At 50.7% G+C, this 14875-nt stretch overlaps 1 protein-coding gene across 2 annotated transcripts; it reads left to right on the top strand.

The window, feature by feature from the left end:
• Esyt1 (extended synaptotagmin 1) lies at positions 1–14875 on the top strand. 2 transcript variants are annotated; one of them, XM_048362001.1, is made up of 31 exons: positions 1–514; positions 2001–2042; positions 2234–2378; positions 2415–2544; positions 2676–2748; positions 2907–2996; positions 3411–3466; positions 4096–4219; positions 4307–4483; positions 4608–4690; positions 5014–5062; positions 5398–5484; positions 5573–5665; positions 5910–5981; positions 6190–6276; positions 6978–7127; positions 7440–7595; positions 7820–7996; positions 8363–8445; positions 8532–8580; positions 8681–8770; positions 8894–8989; positions 9171–9242; positions 9346–9432; positions 11789–11929; positions 12084–12238; positions 12344–12442; positions 12524–12655; positions 12734–12839; positions 13037–13086; positions 14057–14875. In XM_048362001.1, the coding sequence occupies exons 1-31, from the start codon at positions 104–106 to the stop codon at positions 14094–14096; spliced, it is 3402 nt and encodes a 1133-aa protein (XP_048217958.1). In that variant the 5' UTR covers positions 1–103; the 3' UTR covers positions 14097–14875. The 2 variants fall into 2 exon arrangements, with proteins under 2 accessions (XP_048217958.1, XP_048217962.1); XM_048362005.1 differs by having other exon boundaries at positions 2–514; positions 2234–2368; positions 2471–2544.

Here is a 14875-nt window from a genome sequence, read left to right as displayed (position 1 = left end):
GGGGGCGGGGGGATCACGGCTTGCAAGCTGAGTGCAGGCACCAGGAGTAAGCACGCAACCTCCAGCTGGTCTCTGTCGGGCGGGACCTCGCAGAGGCGGCTCCATGGAGCGCTCTCCGGGAGAGGGCTCTAGCCCCAGCCCCGAAGACCCTAACCCTGGGCTCAGGGACCAGCCCTCTGTCCCCTCCGATCCCCCCGACCACCCTCCTACTGCTCATTCCAAAGCAGACCAGAGTTCCGGGATCCCCCCTGCCGGCCCAGGCGCGGCTGGTGAGGCCCTGGCTGTGCTCACTTCGTTCGGGCGGCGGTTGTTGGTGCTGGTGCCGGTGTACCTGGCCGGAGCAGCGGGGCTCAGCGTGGGGTTCGTGCTCTTCGGCCTCGCCCTCTACCTGGGCTGGCGCCGGGTCCGGGAGGAGAAGGAGCGGAGCCTTCGGGCAGCGAGACAGCTACTGGAGGACGAGGAGCGGCTCACTGCCAAGACGCTGTACATGAGCCACCGAGAGCTACCTGCCTGGGTGAGCTGCCCCCCTCGCCCGCGGCGCAGCACGGCTCCCTCCGCACCTCAGTGCTGGGATCCACCTCCACCCCCACCCCGGACGGTGGGACCCCAGACTCTCACTTGGCCCGGTTAGCCGGCTGGTCGGCCCAGGACGCCACTCCTCAGGGACGGACTCCCCACCCACCCTTTCTGCGCGGCAGACCGGATCCTTCCACGTTACCAGGACCTTCCTCTCCTCCTGGGCAAGAGTGGTGTAACTCTGGGACCCTCTCACGGCCGAGCCTTTCCCGCCCAGCCCACCCCCGAGTCCCCTTCCTGCTAGCTTCTGGTGACTGCTCGCTCCTGGGCTGCCCCAGGGCATCCTGGCCCGCGTCCCAGCTCAGAGTTCCCTTCGTCTTTCCTAGCCTTTGCAACAGTTTTTCTTTTCTTTTCTAACCCACTTGAGATCGTAAAGTTTTCTTCTTTCCCATTCCTGCTCCCGGGAGCCCTGACACTTGGGCTGACCCGTCCCTTGGGCGCCTGGAGCCGCGGGGCTGCAGCAAAGCGGCGGCAGCTGCGGGGCCGAGGCGTGGGTGGGGCGGGGCGGGGAGGCCGCGAGGACGGCGGTGCGGCTGCTGCAGTGCCCCGGGCCCCGCTGCGCCCGCCGGCCACACCCTTTTCCGGACTGTGGGTAGCGCGTTTTTCTCAGCTAACCCAGACCCAAACCCTACTTCTGCACCCCAGAGCTGAAGCGGACGCTCTGGACCCGTTAGAGGCCCCACCCTGCCACCTTCCCCTCCCTGCTGGGGTGCTAGCTAGTTCGGGAGATAATGACTGACATCGCCAAGCTCGCCAGACCCTACATCGGGAAGAAGGAAGGCTTCAGTGGCTCTCAGGGGACTTGTAGCCCAGGCAGCAACTGCCTGTCCCACCTATTCAGCATGGAGATGAATCCTCCTGGCTACACACAGAACACCTCATAGAAGAGGTCACGTAGGAAAAGAGGCAAAGACAAGGAAAGAAAGGAGAAAAGAATGGAAGAAAATAGAAAAGGAGGAGCACAGGCCTCCATAGTTCTCCCCCTCTCTTCTTGAGGCTTTTGCTTTCTTCTTCACCTTCTGAGTAGGGGAGTCCCAGACCAACCAGAGAGGAGGAGGGCGGGCTGGACAAAGGAATCAGGACTCCTCCAATCCCATCCCAGGATCCCTAGAGCTGTGGTTTGTCAGGACCTCCCCCTCTGGAAAGAATGTGCCCTTCTCCTCCTTCCTCCCCCTCTCTGCTCCATCAGCTGTCATCTAGCATCTCCCAGCTAGCCACATGCATCTCAGTGTGGCCTACACCCTGCTGGCACCCTTTACTTGAGAGACCTTAGCATACCCCAATTCTGAGAAACCTCAGGACATCCTCCAGCTCCTGGGTCTTAGGAGTCCCTGTCAAAAGATTACGTTTCCCTGTCCTCTGTGGGCCTCCCACTGGCTTCTTAGGAAGCGAAGGATCACTGTGTCTTCCTTCCCCACCTCCAGGTCAGCTTCCCAGACGTGGAAAAGGCTGAATGGCTAAACAAGGTGAGGACTGCCCTGGTTTTTATTTTTCCTAAGGGGGGAGATTGGGGCTTCCTTTCTCCTTTTGATCCCTGCCACACCACCCTCCTAGCTGGAGCCTCCTTCCCAGAGCGGTCCTTGGGGGAGGATTCTGAAAGAACCTGGTTTTAGAGGGAAGATGGGGTCCTGTGACCATCATCTCCCTTTCCTCCTAGATTGTGGCCCAGGTCTGGCCCTTCCTAGGCCAGTATATGGAGAAGCTTCTGGCTGAAACTGTAGCCCCAGCTGTTCGGGGATCGAATCCCCATCTGCAGACATTCACATTTACAAGAGTGGAGCTGGGTGAAAAGGTATGTGAGTGTGAGGAGGTGGAAGGAAGGGTGGGCAGCCCTGAAGCGGGGTGGGGTCTTCCCTTTCTCTCCTGCTTCTCTGAGGACCTCCTTTCTCTTCAGCCATTGCGCATTATTGGAGTCAAAGTTCACCCTAGCCAGAGAAAAGAGCAGATCCTGCTGGACTTGAACGTCAGGTAATGTTACTCATTATCCTGTTTTCCCATCAGTGGGCTTTGGTCACTCCTGAGCCCACTACTTTACTTCCCCTACCCCCTACTCCAACTTAGTACTCACCTTCTTCATTCCCTTTCCCATCAACTCCCAGCTATGTAGGTGATGTGCAGATTGATGTGGAAGTAAAGAAATACTTCTGCAAAGCAGGAATCAAAGGCATGCAGGTGGGTCAGAATGTCAGGGACCCCCCCGTAATGGAGTGTCTGCCCTGAGTTTCATGGCATCTGTGGAAGTGGGAGGTTGGAAACTTTAATGCTGGGAAAAGCTGGGAGAACAGAGGACCTTTTCTGTGGAAAAGTCTGATCTTCTCTTCTTGCCCCAGCTTCACGGCATCTTGCGGGTGATTCTTGAGCCACTTGTGGGGGACATTCCTATCGTGGGGGCTGTGTCAATGTTCTTTATCCGACGCCCGGTAAGGAAAACATTAAAATGGGATGGGGAAGGAGGACTGGGAGGGTAGAGGTAGGTATCTGTGAGGAGTAAAAAGAGGACTTATAAAAGCTGAGTGGGGGGCAGTCACCAGTGGCCTGTGCCTGTAATCCTAGCCACTCATGAGGCTCAGATTTAAGGATTGAGGTTTGAAGCCAGCCTGGGCAGAAAAGTCCATGAGATTTTTATCTCCATTTAACCACCAAAAAGCAGGAAGTGAAACTGATTCAAGTGGTAGAGTACCAGCCTAGATAAAAAAATGTAAGGGACAGTGAGCAGGCCTTGTATTCAAGCCTCAGTACTGGCACATAAATAAAGTTGAGGGGTCTGGAAACACTGGATGCATGTGACTATGCTCCTCAGGGTCTGTTATGACTCCCCTGTGCTTTTCTTCTAGACCCTGGATATCAACTGGACAGGGATGACCAATCTGCTGGATATTCCAGGACTTAGGTAATAGGATCCTACTAAGTGACCTAGCCCTGGGTTGTGTGTTTAAGAGATACAAAGTAGTAAAAGATACAGCAGTGTCCTCTGGAAGGTCCCCATGAGACTTATATCCAATTAACCACTCAAAAACAGGAAGTGGTGCTGTGGCTCAAAATGGTAGAGCCCTAGCCTTGAGCAAAAGAGTTCAGAGACAGTGCCTAGGCCCTGAGTTCAAGCACCACGACTGACAAAAACAGAAAGGGGGGGGAAGAGTCTGAGAGAGAAATAGAAGGGCAATAGAGAAGAGACAGTGAGTGGGTGAGTGGTACTTAGCAAATTAGGATAAAAACGTATTAAGGCTGCTTTTTTGTGGGGGAGGGGTCAGTTGTGAGCCAATTCCAAAACCTTTCTGGTGGTTAGTTGGAGATAAAAGCCTCATAGGCTTTCCTGCCTGGGGCTGGCTTTGAATGCAGAGATCCTCAGATCTCAGCCTCCTGAGTAGCTAAGATTACAAGAATGAGCCACTGGCACCTGGCTAAGGCTGCTTTTCAGTAAAGGATTTCTTTAAGTCTCTTTATAATAGGAAATACAGTTGGTTTAGATGTGCAAACAAGAAGTTGGGGATATATTCCTTTCCTATTTCCCCCATTCAGCTCACTCTCTGACACCATGATCATGGACTCCATTGCTGCCTTCCTCGTGTTGCCAAACCGACTATTGGTGCCTCTTGTACCTGACCTTCAAGATGTGGCCCAGTTGCGTTCCCCTCTGCCCAGGGTATGTCTTCTTCCTTGCTAGCTGAATCCTGTTCTCTAGCTCTGGGCTGGGTCCTTAGAGTCCTCACTAATTGATTCCTAACCCCAGGGCATTATCCGGATTCACCTGCTGGCTGCTCGAGGGCTGAGTTCCAAGGACAAATATGTGAAAGGCCTGATTGAGGGCAAGTCAGACCCCTATGCACTCGTGCGGGTGGGCACCCAGACATTCTGCAGCCGAGTCATCGATGAGGAGCTCAACCCTCAGTGGGGAGAAACTTACGAGGTAAGAAACCAAGAAGGTAACAGTCCATGAAATAGGGAGGCTGGGAGAGGTCATGGGAGGAGATGCTGATTGGACGACCCTCACAGCTGCAGCTCATGAGGCCTTAGCCTTCTGTGCTCCCCAGGTGATGGTGCATGAGGTCCCAGGGCAGGAGATCGAGGTGGAAGTGTTTGACAAGGACCCAGATAAAGATGACTTTCTGGGCAGGTGAGTCTCCACCTATGTTAAGATTCTAAAGCCCCTATGCTACAGAGGTTCTAGAGGTAATTATAGTTATTTTCTGAGACTAGGATTCATTTATGTATCATTTTCCCTTTTTACACACACACACACACACACACACACACACACACACACACACACACACGAGAGAGAGAAAATCTCCTGAGTGTAGGGAGAAGGGTCTGAGATATGCCAGTTAGTTCTGGGTAGATGAGTGAAGGCCACTGACATGCTTTTAAGGGTAACACTCCTCTTTTCTCCCTCTTACCACCTTCCCCTCCCTTTCTGCCTCTCCCTCCGTCCCTCAGAATGAAGCTGGATGTGGGGAAGGTTTTACAGGCTCGAGTACTAGATGAGGTAAGTTGGGAGAAGAGGAAGTTGGGAGTGACCTCACCCTCTGATCAGGCAATAACTGCTACACTGGTGGGGAATTGCTTGGGTAGGCATCTGATGCCTATGATTTTTTTTTTTTTGCCAGTCCTAGGGCTTGAACTCAGGACTTGAGCACTGTCCCTGAGCTTCTTTGCTCAAGGCTAGCACTCTTAACACTTGAGACACAGTGCCACTTGCAGCTTTTTCTGTGTATGTGGTGCTGAGGAATCAAACCCAGGGCTTCATGCATGCTAGGCAAGCGCTCTACCACTAAGCCACATTCCCAGCCCTAGGACACTTTCTTCTGCTTCTCTCCTCAGTGGTTCCCTCTACAAGGTGGGCAAGGCCAAGTTCATTTGAGGCTAGAATGGCTGTCACTTTTGCCAGATGCAGAAAAGCTGGAGCAGGTAAGCCTGGTGGAGGAGAAAGCTGGCAGGGGAGGTAATCTGGGAGAGAGGACCAAGTTCTGACCACTTCTTCCTTCCTTCGCCTCAGGTTCTACAGTGGAATCGGGGCATCACCTCTCGACCAGAGCCCCCATCAGCTGCCATCCTAGTTGTCTACTTGGATCGGGGCCAGGACCTTCCGGTGAGTTGGGTTGCTGAGTGGGTCACAGGATGGCAGCCCTGGAGGCAGCATTCCCACCCCCTCCCTCGTTGAGGATGCCAACATTCCCGCCTGCCCTGCTTCTGAAGCAGCAGTGATGCAAGGGTTCCAAGAACAGGGGTCAGGTCCATCCCACAAAAAAAAATGTTGGCGTGATCCCCAGTTCCTTCACTTCCAACCCAAATACCCCAATGATGACCTCTGAACTCTACCCTCTCCCACCCAGCTGAAGAAGGGGAACAAGGAACCCAATCCCATGGTACAGCTGTCAATTCAGGATGTGACCCAGGAGAGCAAGGTGAGGCCAGGACACCACTGTGGGGCATTATATCTGAAGGTCAGGAGGACTCTTTGGAGTGAAGGCTCCCCTTTAGAATGCATACATGTCGGGGGGCATAGTTCAAATGGTAGAATGTGTGGCTCACATGCCCGAGAGAGCAGGGGGTTTCTAGAGGAATGGGAATGGTTCTTTGCTATTTTCCCTATTCCATCCTCCCCATCTCCAGGCTGTCTACAGCACCAACAGCCCCGTGTGGGAGGAAGCTTTCCGCTTCTTCCTGCAAGACCCTCGGAGCCAGGAGCTCGACGTACAGGTGAGATAATAGCTTTTAAAAAAAGTTTAAATATGTATGTGTGTACATGCTTGTATTTGAACTTGATCTCTGGGCCTTATGTTTTCACTCTACTTTTTTGTGGTTCAAAGCCTGCCCATACAGGATAAGAGCCCATGAGACTCTTATCTCCAATTAACCCCCAAAGAGAAGACGAAAGTGAGATTGTGACTAAGTGAGGGAAGAAACAAAAAAACATACTAAGGAACAAGTATCCAGGCCTTGAGCTGAAGCCCCAGTACTTGCACAAAAACAAAACAAGGGCTGGGAATATGGCCTAGTGGTAAAGTGCTCACCTTGTATCTATGAAGCCCTGGGTCCGATTCCTCAGCACCACATATATAGAAAAAAGCTGGAAGTGGTGCTGTGGCTCAAGTGGTAGAGTGCTAGCCTTGAGCAAAAAGAAGCCAGGGACAGTGCTCAGGGCCTGAGTTCAAGCCCCAGGACTGGCAAAAAACAAAACAAAACAACAACAAAAAAAAGAAACTCAATGATTACATGTTTGAGGAGGAAATTACGGAAATAAAGTATCATTTTTATAAAAAACAAAACAAAGTCCCCAAGTAGATCCAAGCCTGTGATTTGAAGATCAGAATGATGCTAGCGCCACGCTTTAGTGCCTCAGTATGCTCCTCCTTCCCTTAATCTTTTTTTCACTGAATGCCTTCCTCCTGTGCTTGTAGGTGAAGGATGACTCCAGAGCCCTGAGTTTAGGGTCCTTGAGCCTGCCTCTGGCTCGACTGTTGACTGCCCCTGAACTCACCCTGGATCAGTGGTTCCAGCTCAGCGGTTCTGGCCCAAACTCCAGGCTCTACATGAAACTGGTTATGCGGGTATGCAAAAGGAAAAGAAGTACAGAGGGTTGGGGAAGCACTGTGGATAGAGTATGGAAGGGCAGCCCACTGAGATGAAATGGGCTGGCATATGTAGAAGCACCTAGTAAGTATACAAAAGAATGTTTACTGACCTGACTGGGGGAAGGAATGATGTATTAATTAGAGTGGGAGTGGCAGGAACATTCTAGAGATGAGCTTAGCCAAGGCAGGAACCTGATTTCTGTCAGAACTCTACTCTGACCCCAAGCTCCTTGCTTGCTGATCTTTAGCTGAACTTCCTTGATTCTATAACCATATTACCTTTCCTAGATCTTGTACCTGGATTCATCAGAAATTTGCTTCCCTACTGTGCCCGGCCCTCCTGCTGCGTGGGACACGGAAACGGAGAGCCCCCAGAAAGGCAGCAGTGTGGATGCCCCGCCCCGGCCTTGCCACACGACTCCTGATAGCCAATTTGGGACTGAGGTGAGTTGACAGCTGGAAAATACTAGGGTCTGTTTGCTTAGTGTAAGTGTGCAAGACCTGTTTCAGACTCAGTTCTGAGAGTTCTTGTTCCATTGAGTGCCATCTGGTCCCCCATCTGTCCTTTTTGGCACTCCCAGGGTTTGAACTCAGGACTCTGCACTAGTTAGGGGGGTGTGACCTACCACTTGAGTCATACCTCCAATCCTCATCTCTCCCTTTTGCAGAACGTACTTCGGATCCATGTATTAGAGGCCCAGGACCTGATTGCCAAAGACCGTTTCTTGGGGGGATTGGTAAAGGGCAAGTCTGACCCCTATGTCAAACTAAAACTGGCAGGAAGAAGCTTCCGGAGCCGTGTTGTCCGTGAAGATCTTAATCCCCGCTGGAATGAGGTTTTTGAGGTCAGAGCTGAGACTCCTCTGAATCTACCCCATTGTTACCCCAGTTGTTTTTTGTTTTGTTTTTTTTTGCCAGTCCTGGGGCTTGGACTCAGGGCATGAGCACTGTCTCTGGCTTCTTTTTGCTCAAGGATAGTACTCTGCCACTTGAGCCACAGCGCCACTTCTGGCCATTTTCTATATATGTGGTGCTGGGGAGTCGAACCCAGGGCTTCATGTATAGGAGGCAAGCACTCTTGCCACTAGGCCATACTCCCAGCTCTGTCACCCCAGTTTTAAGAGTGGCCTCAAAAATCTCTGGCTCAGATGATGAGGGGACTCAGTTGTTTGAAGAGAGAGAGAACCCCCCTTTCCTCCCTCTCCTCCTAGGTGATTGTCACGTCAATTCCAGGCCAAGAGCTGGACATTGAGGTCTTTGACAAGGACTTGGACAAGGACGACTTTCTGGGCAGGTGAGAGGGGAGAAGCCCTGGTGGGCTGATAGGAGTTGGGCCTCTGTCGGCCATGGGATCTGACCATCAGCCTCTTTCCTCCACAGGTGTAAAGTAAGTCTTACCACAGTCCTCAACAGTGGCTTTCTTGATGAGGTGAGCATGGGCTTAGAATCCATCCCAGCTGAAGCTGACTCAAACCTCTTTCTCATTTCCACTCCCACATTCTCAAGCCACTTCCTGCCTGTTTCCCCAGTGGCTGACCCTGGAGGATGTCCCATCTGGCCGCCTGCACTTGCGCCTGGAACGACTGAGCCCCCGACCTACAGCTACTGAGTTAGAAGAGGTAAGAGAGGATACTGGAGGGAGAAAGGGTGCAGGATAGAGCAGAGGGAGGCCTTCTCTCACTTCCCAGGCACATGCCAGCTGAGTGTCTGCTCCCAGCCCTCTCTACCCTGTGCCCTCCCAGGTGCTGCAGGTAAACAGTCTGATCCAGACTCAGAAGAGTGCAGAGCTGGCGGCTGCCCTGCTGTCCGTCTACCTGGAGCGGGCGGATGACCTGCCGGTGAGATCTCCCCACACCCCATAGTTCCAGGGTCTTTACTCCAGCTCCCTCAGGTGTGGATGCTCCTTATGGCTCCTGGCTTTCTGAGCATGGGGCTGGGGCAGGAAGATTGTCCAAGGCCATGAGGGTATGGCTGTTAAGTGAACATGGAGACATTTAAGACATGATTTTGACTTTCCAGCTCCGAAAAGGCACCAAGCCTCCCAGCCCTTATGCTACTGTCACTGTGGGAGAGACTTCTCATAAAACAAAGGTATTAGGAAATGCTGTGCTGTTGGGAAGGGAAGGGAAGGGAAGGGAAAGAGGAGGAGAGGATTAAGTATCAACTACTGACCATAACCTCTCATCTCTACCAGACTATTCCCCAGACGTCAGCGCCTATCTGGGATGAGAGTGCCTCCTTTCTCATCAGGAAGCCACACACCGAGAGCCTGGAGTTACAGGTACTGTGGATATTTATTCTACAAATACTTAGCAGGTTCCTTCCACAGAACAAGCACTGACAGGCACAAGGCAATTAGAAATGGAATATCAAGGTCCATTATGAAGCTCATAGTCTCTTTCAGGAGAAAAACAACCAGAGAGTACTTTCAGAATAATAACTTGGTAGAAGGATGAAGAAAGGCTTGTCTTTTGGAGAAGGAAGAGGGAAGAGAGGTCCACCAGACTGGAGGAAGAAGTAGAGGCATGAAGAAAGGCATTCTTAGATGACTATGGACCTTAAAGAAGATGGGATTTTTTTATTATTTTTTTTTTGTTGGTCCTAGGGCATGAACTTAGGGTCTGGGCACTGTCTCTACGCCTCTTTGTACTCAAAGCTAGTGCTCTATCACTTGTGCCACAGCACCACTTCGGGCTTTTTGTGAGTAATTTATTGGAGCTAAGAGTCTCACAGACTTTTCAGCTTGGGCTTGCTTTGAACTATGATCCTCAAGTCTCAGCTTTCTGACAGCTAGAATTACAGGCATGAGCCACCAGTGCTCAGCTTTGAACAGGATCTTTTCTGGGTGGGGGAGCGGGGGGGAGGTATGCCTGGTACTGGGGCTTGAACTCAGGCTTTGGGTTCATGTTTTCTCCTCAAGACTCGTGTGCTACCACTGAGCCACAGCTCCAATTTTGACTTTTTGGCTTTTTCCTGCTTAGGCAGGAAAGTCTGTAAGACTCTTATCTCAATTGGTCACCAAAAAAACATCAGTGGAACTGTGGCTCCAGTGATAGAGTGCCAGACTTGCGCACAAAAGCTCATGGTCAGCACCCTAGTCTTGAGTTTAATCCAGGACCAGCACAAAAAAAAGAAAAGAAAAAAAGCTGAAACTTCTTTACTGTTCATAGCAGGGAACCAGTACATAACTTTCTGAAGATGGTAAGTCATAAAGTGGAAATATAGATATCTCAGTTAGAATACTACTAGAAAGAAAATAGACTGGTTATAGTTTCACTTTTTTTTTTTTTTTCAGTAGTAGGGTTTAAACTTAGGGCCTCAGACTTGCCAGATAGGTGCTCTGCCATAGGCTGGGAATGTGGCTTATCAGTAGAGTGCTTGCCTTGTATGCATGAAGCCCTGGGTTCAATTCCTCAGCACCAAATATATACAAAAAAGGCCAGAAGTGGCGCTGTGGCTCAAGTGGTAGAGTGCTAGCCTTGAGCAATAAAGAAGCCAGGACAGTGCTCAGGCCCTGAGTTCAAGCCCCAGGACTGGCCAAAAAAAAAAAAAAGATTGAACCCAGGGCATACTACACATGCATGCTACCAAGGAGCTATAAGAGGGTTTTGCCACTTGAGCCACAGCGCCACTTCTGGCCATTTTCTGTATATGTGGTGCTGGGGAATTGAACCCAGGGCCTTATGTGGCAAGCACTCTTGCCACTAGGCCATATCCCCAGCCCCTATAAGAGGGTTTTAAAAGTTATTTGTAGAATATGAAAATGAGGGTATGTAGGATGAGCAAGAAACTTTTTGTCGGACATGGGTTTGAACTCTAGACCTGGGCACTGTACTTGAGCTCTTCAGCTCAAGGCTAGTGCTCTACCACTTTAAGCCTCAGCCCCAGTTCCTGTTTTCTGGTGGCTAATTGAAGAGTCTCATGCACTTTCCTGGCCAGGCTGGCTTTGAACAAGGATCCTCAGACCTCAGCCTCCCGAGTAGCTAGGATTACAGGTTTGAGCCACCAGTGCCCAGCCGCAAGAAACTTTTTTTTTTAATTGTTGGTTTGGTTTTCTTGTGTGCAGTCTTAGGGCTTGAAACTCAGGGTCTGTCTGAGTACTGTCCCTGAGGTTTTTTTGCTCCCTTGAGCCATAGCTCTACTTCTGGCTTCTTGATGGTTAGTTGTGGATGAACAGCAGCTCATGGACTTTCCTACCTGGGCTGGCTTTGAACCATGATCCTCAGATCTCAGCCTCCTAGGACTACAGGTAAGCCATGTAAGCCACTGGCACCCAGCCTAAAAAAAAAGTCTTAGCAAGGATTTTAGTATAACAGGGTCAGAATAGGAGAAAAGGAGGAGAAATGTGTCTTGCTTCCCATGCAAGAAGTAGAGGAGTTAAAGACTCAAACATGTATTTTTTGTTTACACCATTCTTTCTAAATTCTGCAGGTACTATTGGCTGTTTGTGAAAGCTTAGCAAGTAGGTAGTAGATTCTCCTTCAGCTAAGGAAGGAGAGAAGGACCAGCTGCTGTTTCCATGGATTCCCGGCTCTTCACAAAGGGGAATCTCTCACCAAAGCCACCTACGAGTCTAAGTGTTTGCATCTTGAATTCCAGGATTACATAAGTTACCAATGCATCTGCCTTGATCACAGGTTCGGGGTGAGGGGACTGGCACCCTGGGCTCCTTATCCCTGCCACTCTCGGAGCTCCTTGAGGCAGACCGGCTCTGCTTGGACCGCTGGTTTCCACTCGCCAATGGTCAGGGGCAGGTGCTACTGAGAGTACAGCTGGGGGTGAGTGCGGGGAGACAGCAGGTGGTCTGGGAGGGAGGGTGGGGAGAGGGCCTTCATGACTGAAGGCGCCCCAGGAAGGGGGTAACAAAGGGGCACATCCATAGGCAAGCTCACTGAGAGAACTCTGCTCAGCTCACAGCTTGCTTGTTCCCAGATCCTGGTGTCCCAGCACTCGGGGGTTGAAGCTCATAGTCACAGCTACAGCCACAGCTCTTCCTCTCTGAATGAAGACCTGGAGCTCTGTGGAGGACTGGCTCACATCACCTCTTCGGCCCCAGAGCTCCGGCACCGCCTTACCCATGGAGACAGGTAAAGGGCTGGGCTAGGAGATAGGATGCAGACTGGAATGAGAAGCTTGACTCATAGGTTCCCTAGGCATGGCCTTCTCCCAGACCTTTCTCCATCTCTTCACAGTCCCCTTGAAGCTCCCATCGGGCCTCTGGGCCAGGTGAAACTGACAGTCTGGTATTACAGTGAAGAACGAAAGCTGGTCAGCATTGTCCACAGCTGCCGGTGAGAAGTCCCACCCTCTGGATGTCTAGGGTTCCATCCTTTTCCTTGTGCTACCTTGTCACCTACATTGTCCCCTCACAGGGCCCTTCGACAAAATGGACGGGATCTCCCTGACCCTTACGTGTCACTGTTGCTCCTGCCAGACAAGAACCGAGGCACCAAGAGGAAGACCTCACAGAAAAAGAGGACCCTCAATCCTGAATTCAGTGAACGGTCAGTGAGCAGGCATTCAAGATGGAGAAGTAGAAGGCTTGGGAGGGACCCTGACCCTAACACTCAGCTTTTCCCCAGGTTTGAGTGGGAGCTGCCCCAGGATGAGGCTCTCAGGCGAAAGCTAGATATCTCTGTGAAATCTAATTCCTCTTTCATGTCAAGAGAGCGTGAGCTTCTGGGAAAGGTAAGAGGGGGCAGGGCAGAGGTGAGAGCCGCAGCTGCTGGGACCCAGGCCGTAGTGTGTTGAAAAAGCATCCCAGGTGACACTTGGGAGGGAACTTTACCAACTCTACAGTGGTGTCAGATCAGAAATGGCAATGACAAAACAGTCTTTGGAGATATCAAAATAACATCTACCCTCCCTCCCGTCCTCCAACACAGGTGCAGCTGGATCTAGCTGAGATAGATCTTTCCCAGGGTGCAGCCCAGTGGTGAGTGCCTGGATGAGTTGGAGCTGGGAGTTGGATATTTAAATACATACCCCAGTCACAGAAAGGGGGGAAAAATAAAAGAATATAATCAGAGCTGAGAACTACTCTGAGTCTATGAAATATTGGAACCCTTAGAATGTGTCTTTTTTAGTCAGGTACCCGTGGCTCAACCTGTAATCCTAGCTACTTGGGAGGTAGTTGATATCTGAGAATCATGGTTTGAAGCCAGCTGGGGAAAGAAAATCTGTGAGACTCTTATCTCCAATTAACTACCAAAAAAGCTGGAAGTGGAGCTGTGGCTCAAGTAGTAGAATGCTAGCCTTGAGCAAAAAAACTCAGGAACAGTGCCTAGGACCTGAGTTGAAGCCCCAGGACTAGCAAAAAAAAAAAAAAAAGGTATTATTTATAAGAAGGTATAAGTGCTGGACACAAGCAGCTCACTCCTGTAATCCTAGTTTACTCAGGAGGCTGAGATCTGAGGATTGGATTCAAGGCCATCCTGGGCAGAAAAATCTCTGTGAGACTCGTATCTCCAATTAACCACTCAAAAACTGGCAGTGGGGGCTGGGAATATGGCCTAGTGGCAAGAGTGCTTGTATCATATACATGAAGCCCTGGGTTTGATTCCTCAGCCTCACATATATAGAAAACAGCCAGAAGTAGCTCTGTGGCTCAAGTGGCAGAGTGCTAGCCTTGAGCAAAAAGAAGCCATGGACAGTGCTCAGGCCCTGAGTCCAAGGCCCAGGACTGGCAAAAATAAATAAATAAATAAAAAATAAAAATTGGAAGTGTCATTGTGGCTCAAAGTGGTAGAGCACTAGCCTTGAGCAAAAGAGCTTAGAGACAGCACCCAGGCCCTGAGTTAAAGCCCTATAACCACCACCACCACCAACAACAACAGCAAGGACAACAACAAAAAAAGAGAAGACATAGTGACAGTTGTAACTGAGCTCTATCCTTATTTCCGCAGGTATGACCTGATGGATGACAAAGACAAGGGCAGCTCATAGGAGCTGGTGGTGAGCAGCCACTCTGCTGTTTTTTTGCCTTGCCTCTCACTGCATCACCACATTGATGTGATGAGCCTATAGCTAGGGCCCTGGAGCTGAGCCTGCGCCCTGCAGCGCTTTGCCTTTTAGGCCCATACTAGGGCCTTTGCCTGACCAAAGAGGACCATGTTACCCCTTACTGCATGCCCTTATCCTCAGGCTCCTCGGGCAGGGATCTGAGCTGGCTAGTTCCTGCTCTGTCTGCATTGTTCTCCCTTACTCGCAACGCCTCAGGGCCTTTTGCACCTGTGCCTGTCCACTGGCAGCACTAGCAGTGGCATTAGCTTATTCCAAATACAGCTTTTCAAGACCTTTAACTGAATGGTCATCTTCCCTACCATGAGTGGTCAGGGAGGATAGACAGGTGAATAGGCGAACCTTTCAAACTGTGACCTCTTGAACTACTGCATGTAGCAAGTGTATGGCAACCCAGACCCAAAGTCCATGTCTGTCTTCACTGTTTTCAAGCTTGTCCTGAAAATATACCTGCGATGATGACTAGGGCTAGTCTTCTGATTCACTAGTTATCAAGAGTACTGTGATTCTACCCAAACTTGTAAGTAGTGGGATCCTGGTCTTAGAGCCCAAGCTGGTGATGTGCCGATGGCCATGAAGGAATCAGGACAGGAAGGCCAATTGTTTGTCCAAGTGCCTAGATTATACACTCACTGACTAGAACTGAATCTTGATACTTTTACTCTGTCAATCCATTGTATCTTATATTAAACATTACATTCAAA

This window comes from Perognathus longimembris, chromosome 1, assembly GCF_023159225.1.
Source record: "Perognathus longimembris pacificus isolate PPM17 chromosome 1, ASM2315922v1, whole genome shotgun sequence".
Lineage (NCBI taxonomy): Eukaryota > Metazoa > Chordata > Mammalia > Rodentia > Heteromyidae > Perognathus > Perognathus longimembris.
Note: the sequence above shows the minus strand (reverse complement) of the source record. Positions and strands in the feature narration are given on the sequence as shown.

What these genes read in the sequence shown, in the direction of transcription:
- Esyt1 (XM_048362001.1), top strand. Translation starts at nt 104, where the DNA reads ATGGAGCGCTCTCCGGGAGAGGGCTCTAGCCCCAGCCCCGAAGACCCT. An exon ending in ACCGAGAGCTACCTGCCTGG is followed by an intron (nt 515 to 2,000) that starts GTGAGCTGCCCC and finishes CCCCACCTCCAG; the next exon opens with GTCAGCTTCCCAGACGTGGA. An exon ending in CTGCTGGACTTGAACGTCAG is followed by an intron (nt 2,545 to 2,675) that starts GTAATGTTACTC and finishes ATCAACTCCCAG; the next exon opens with CTATGTAGGTGATGTGCAGA.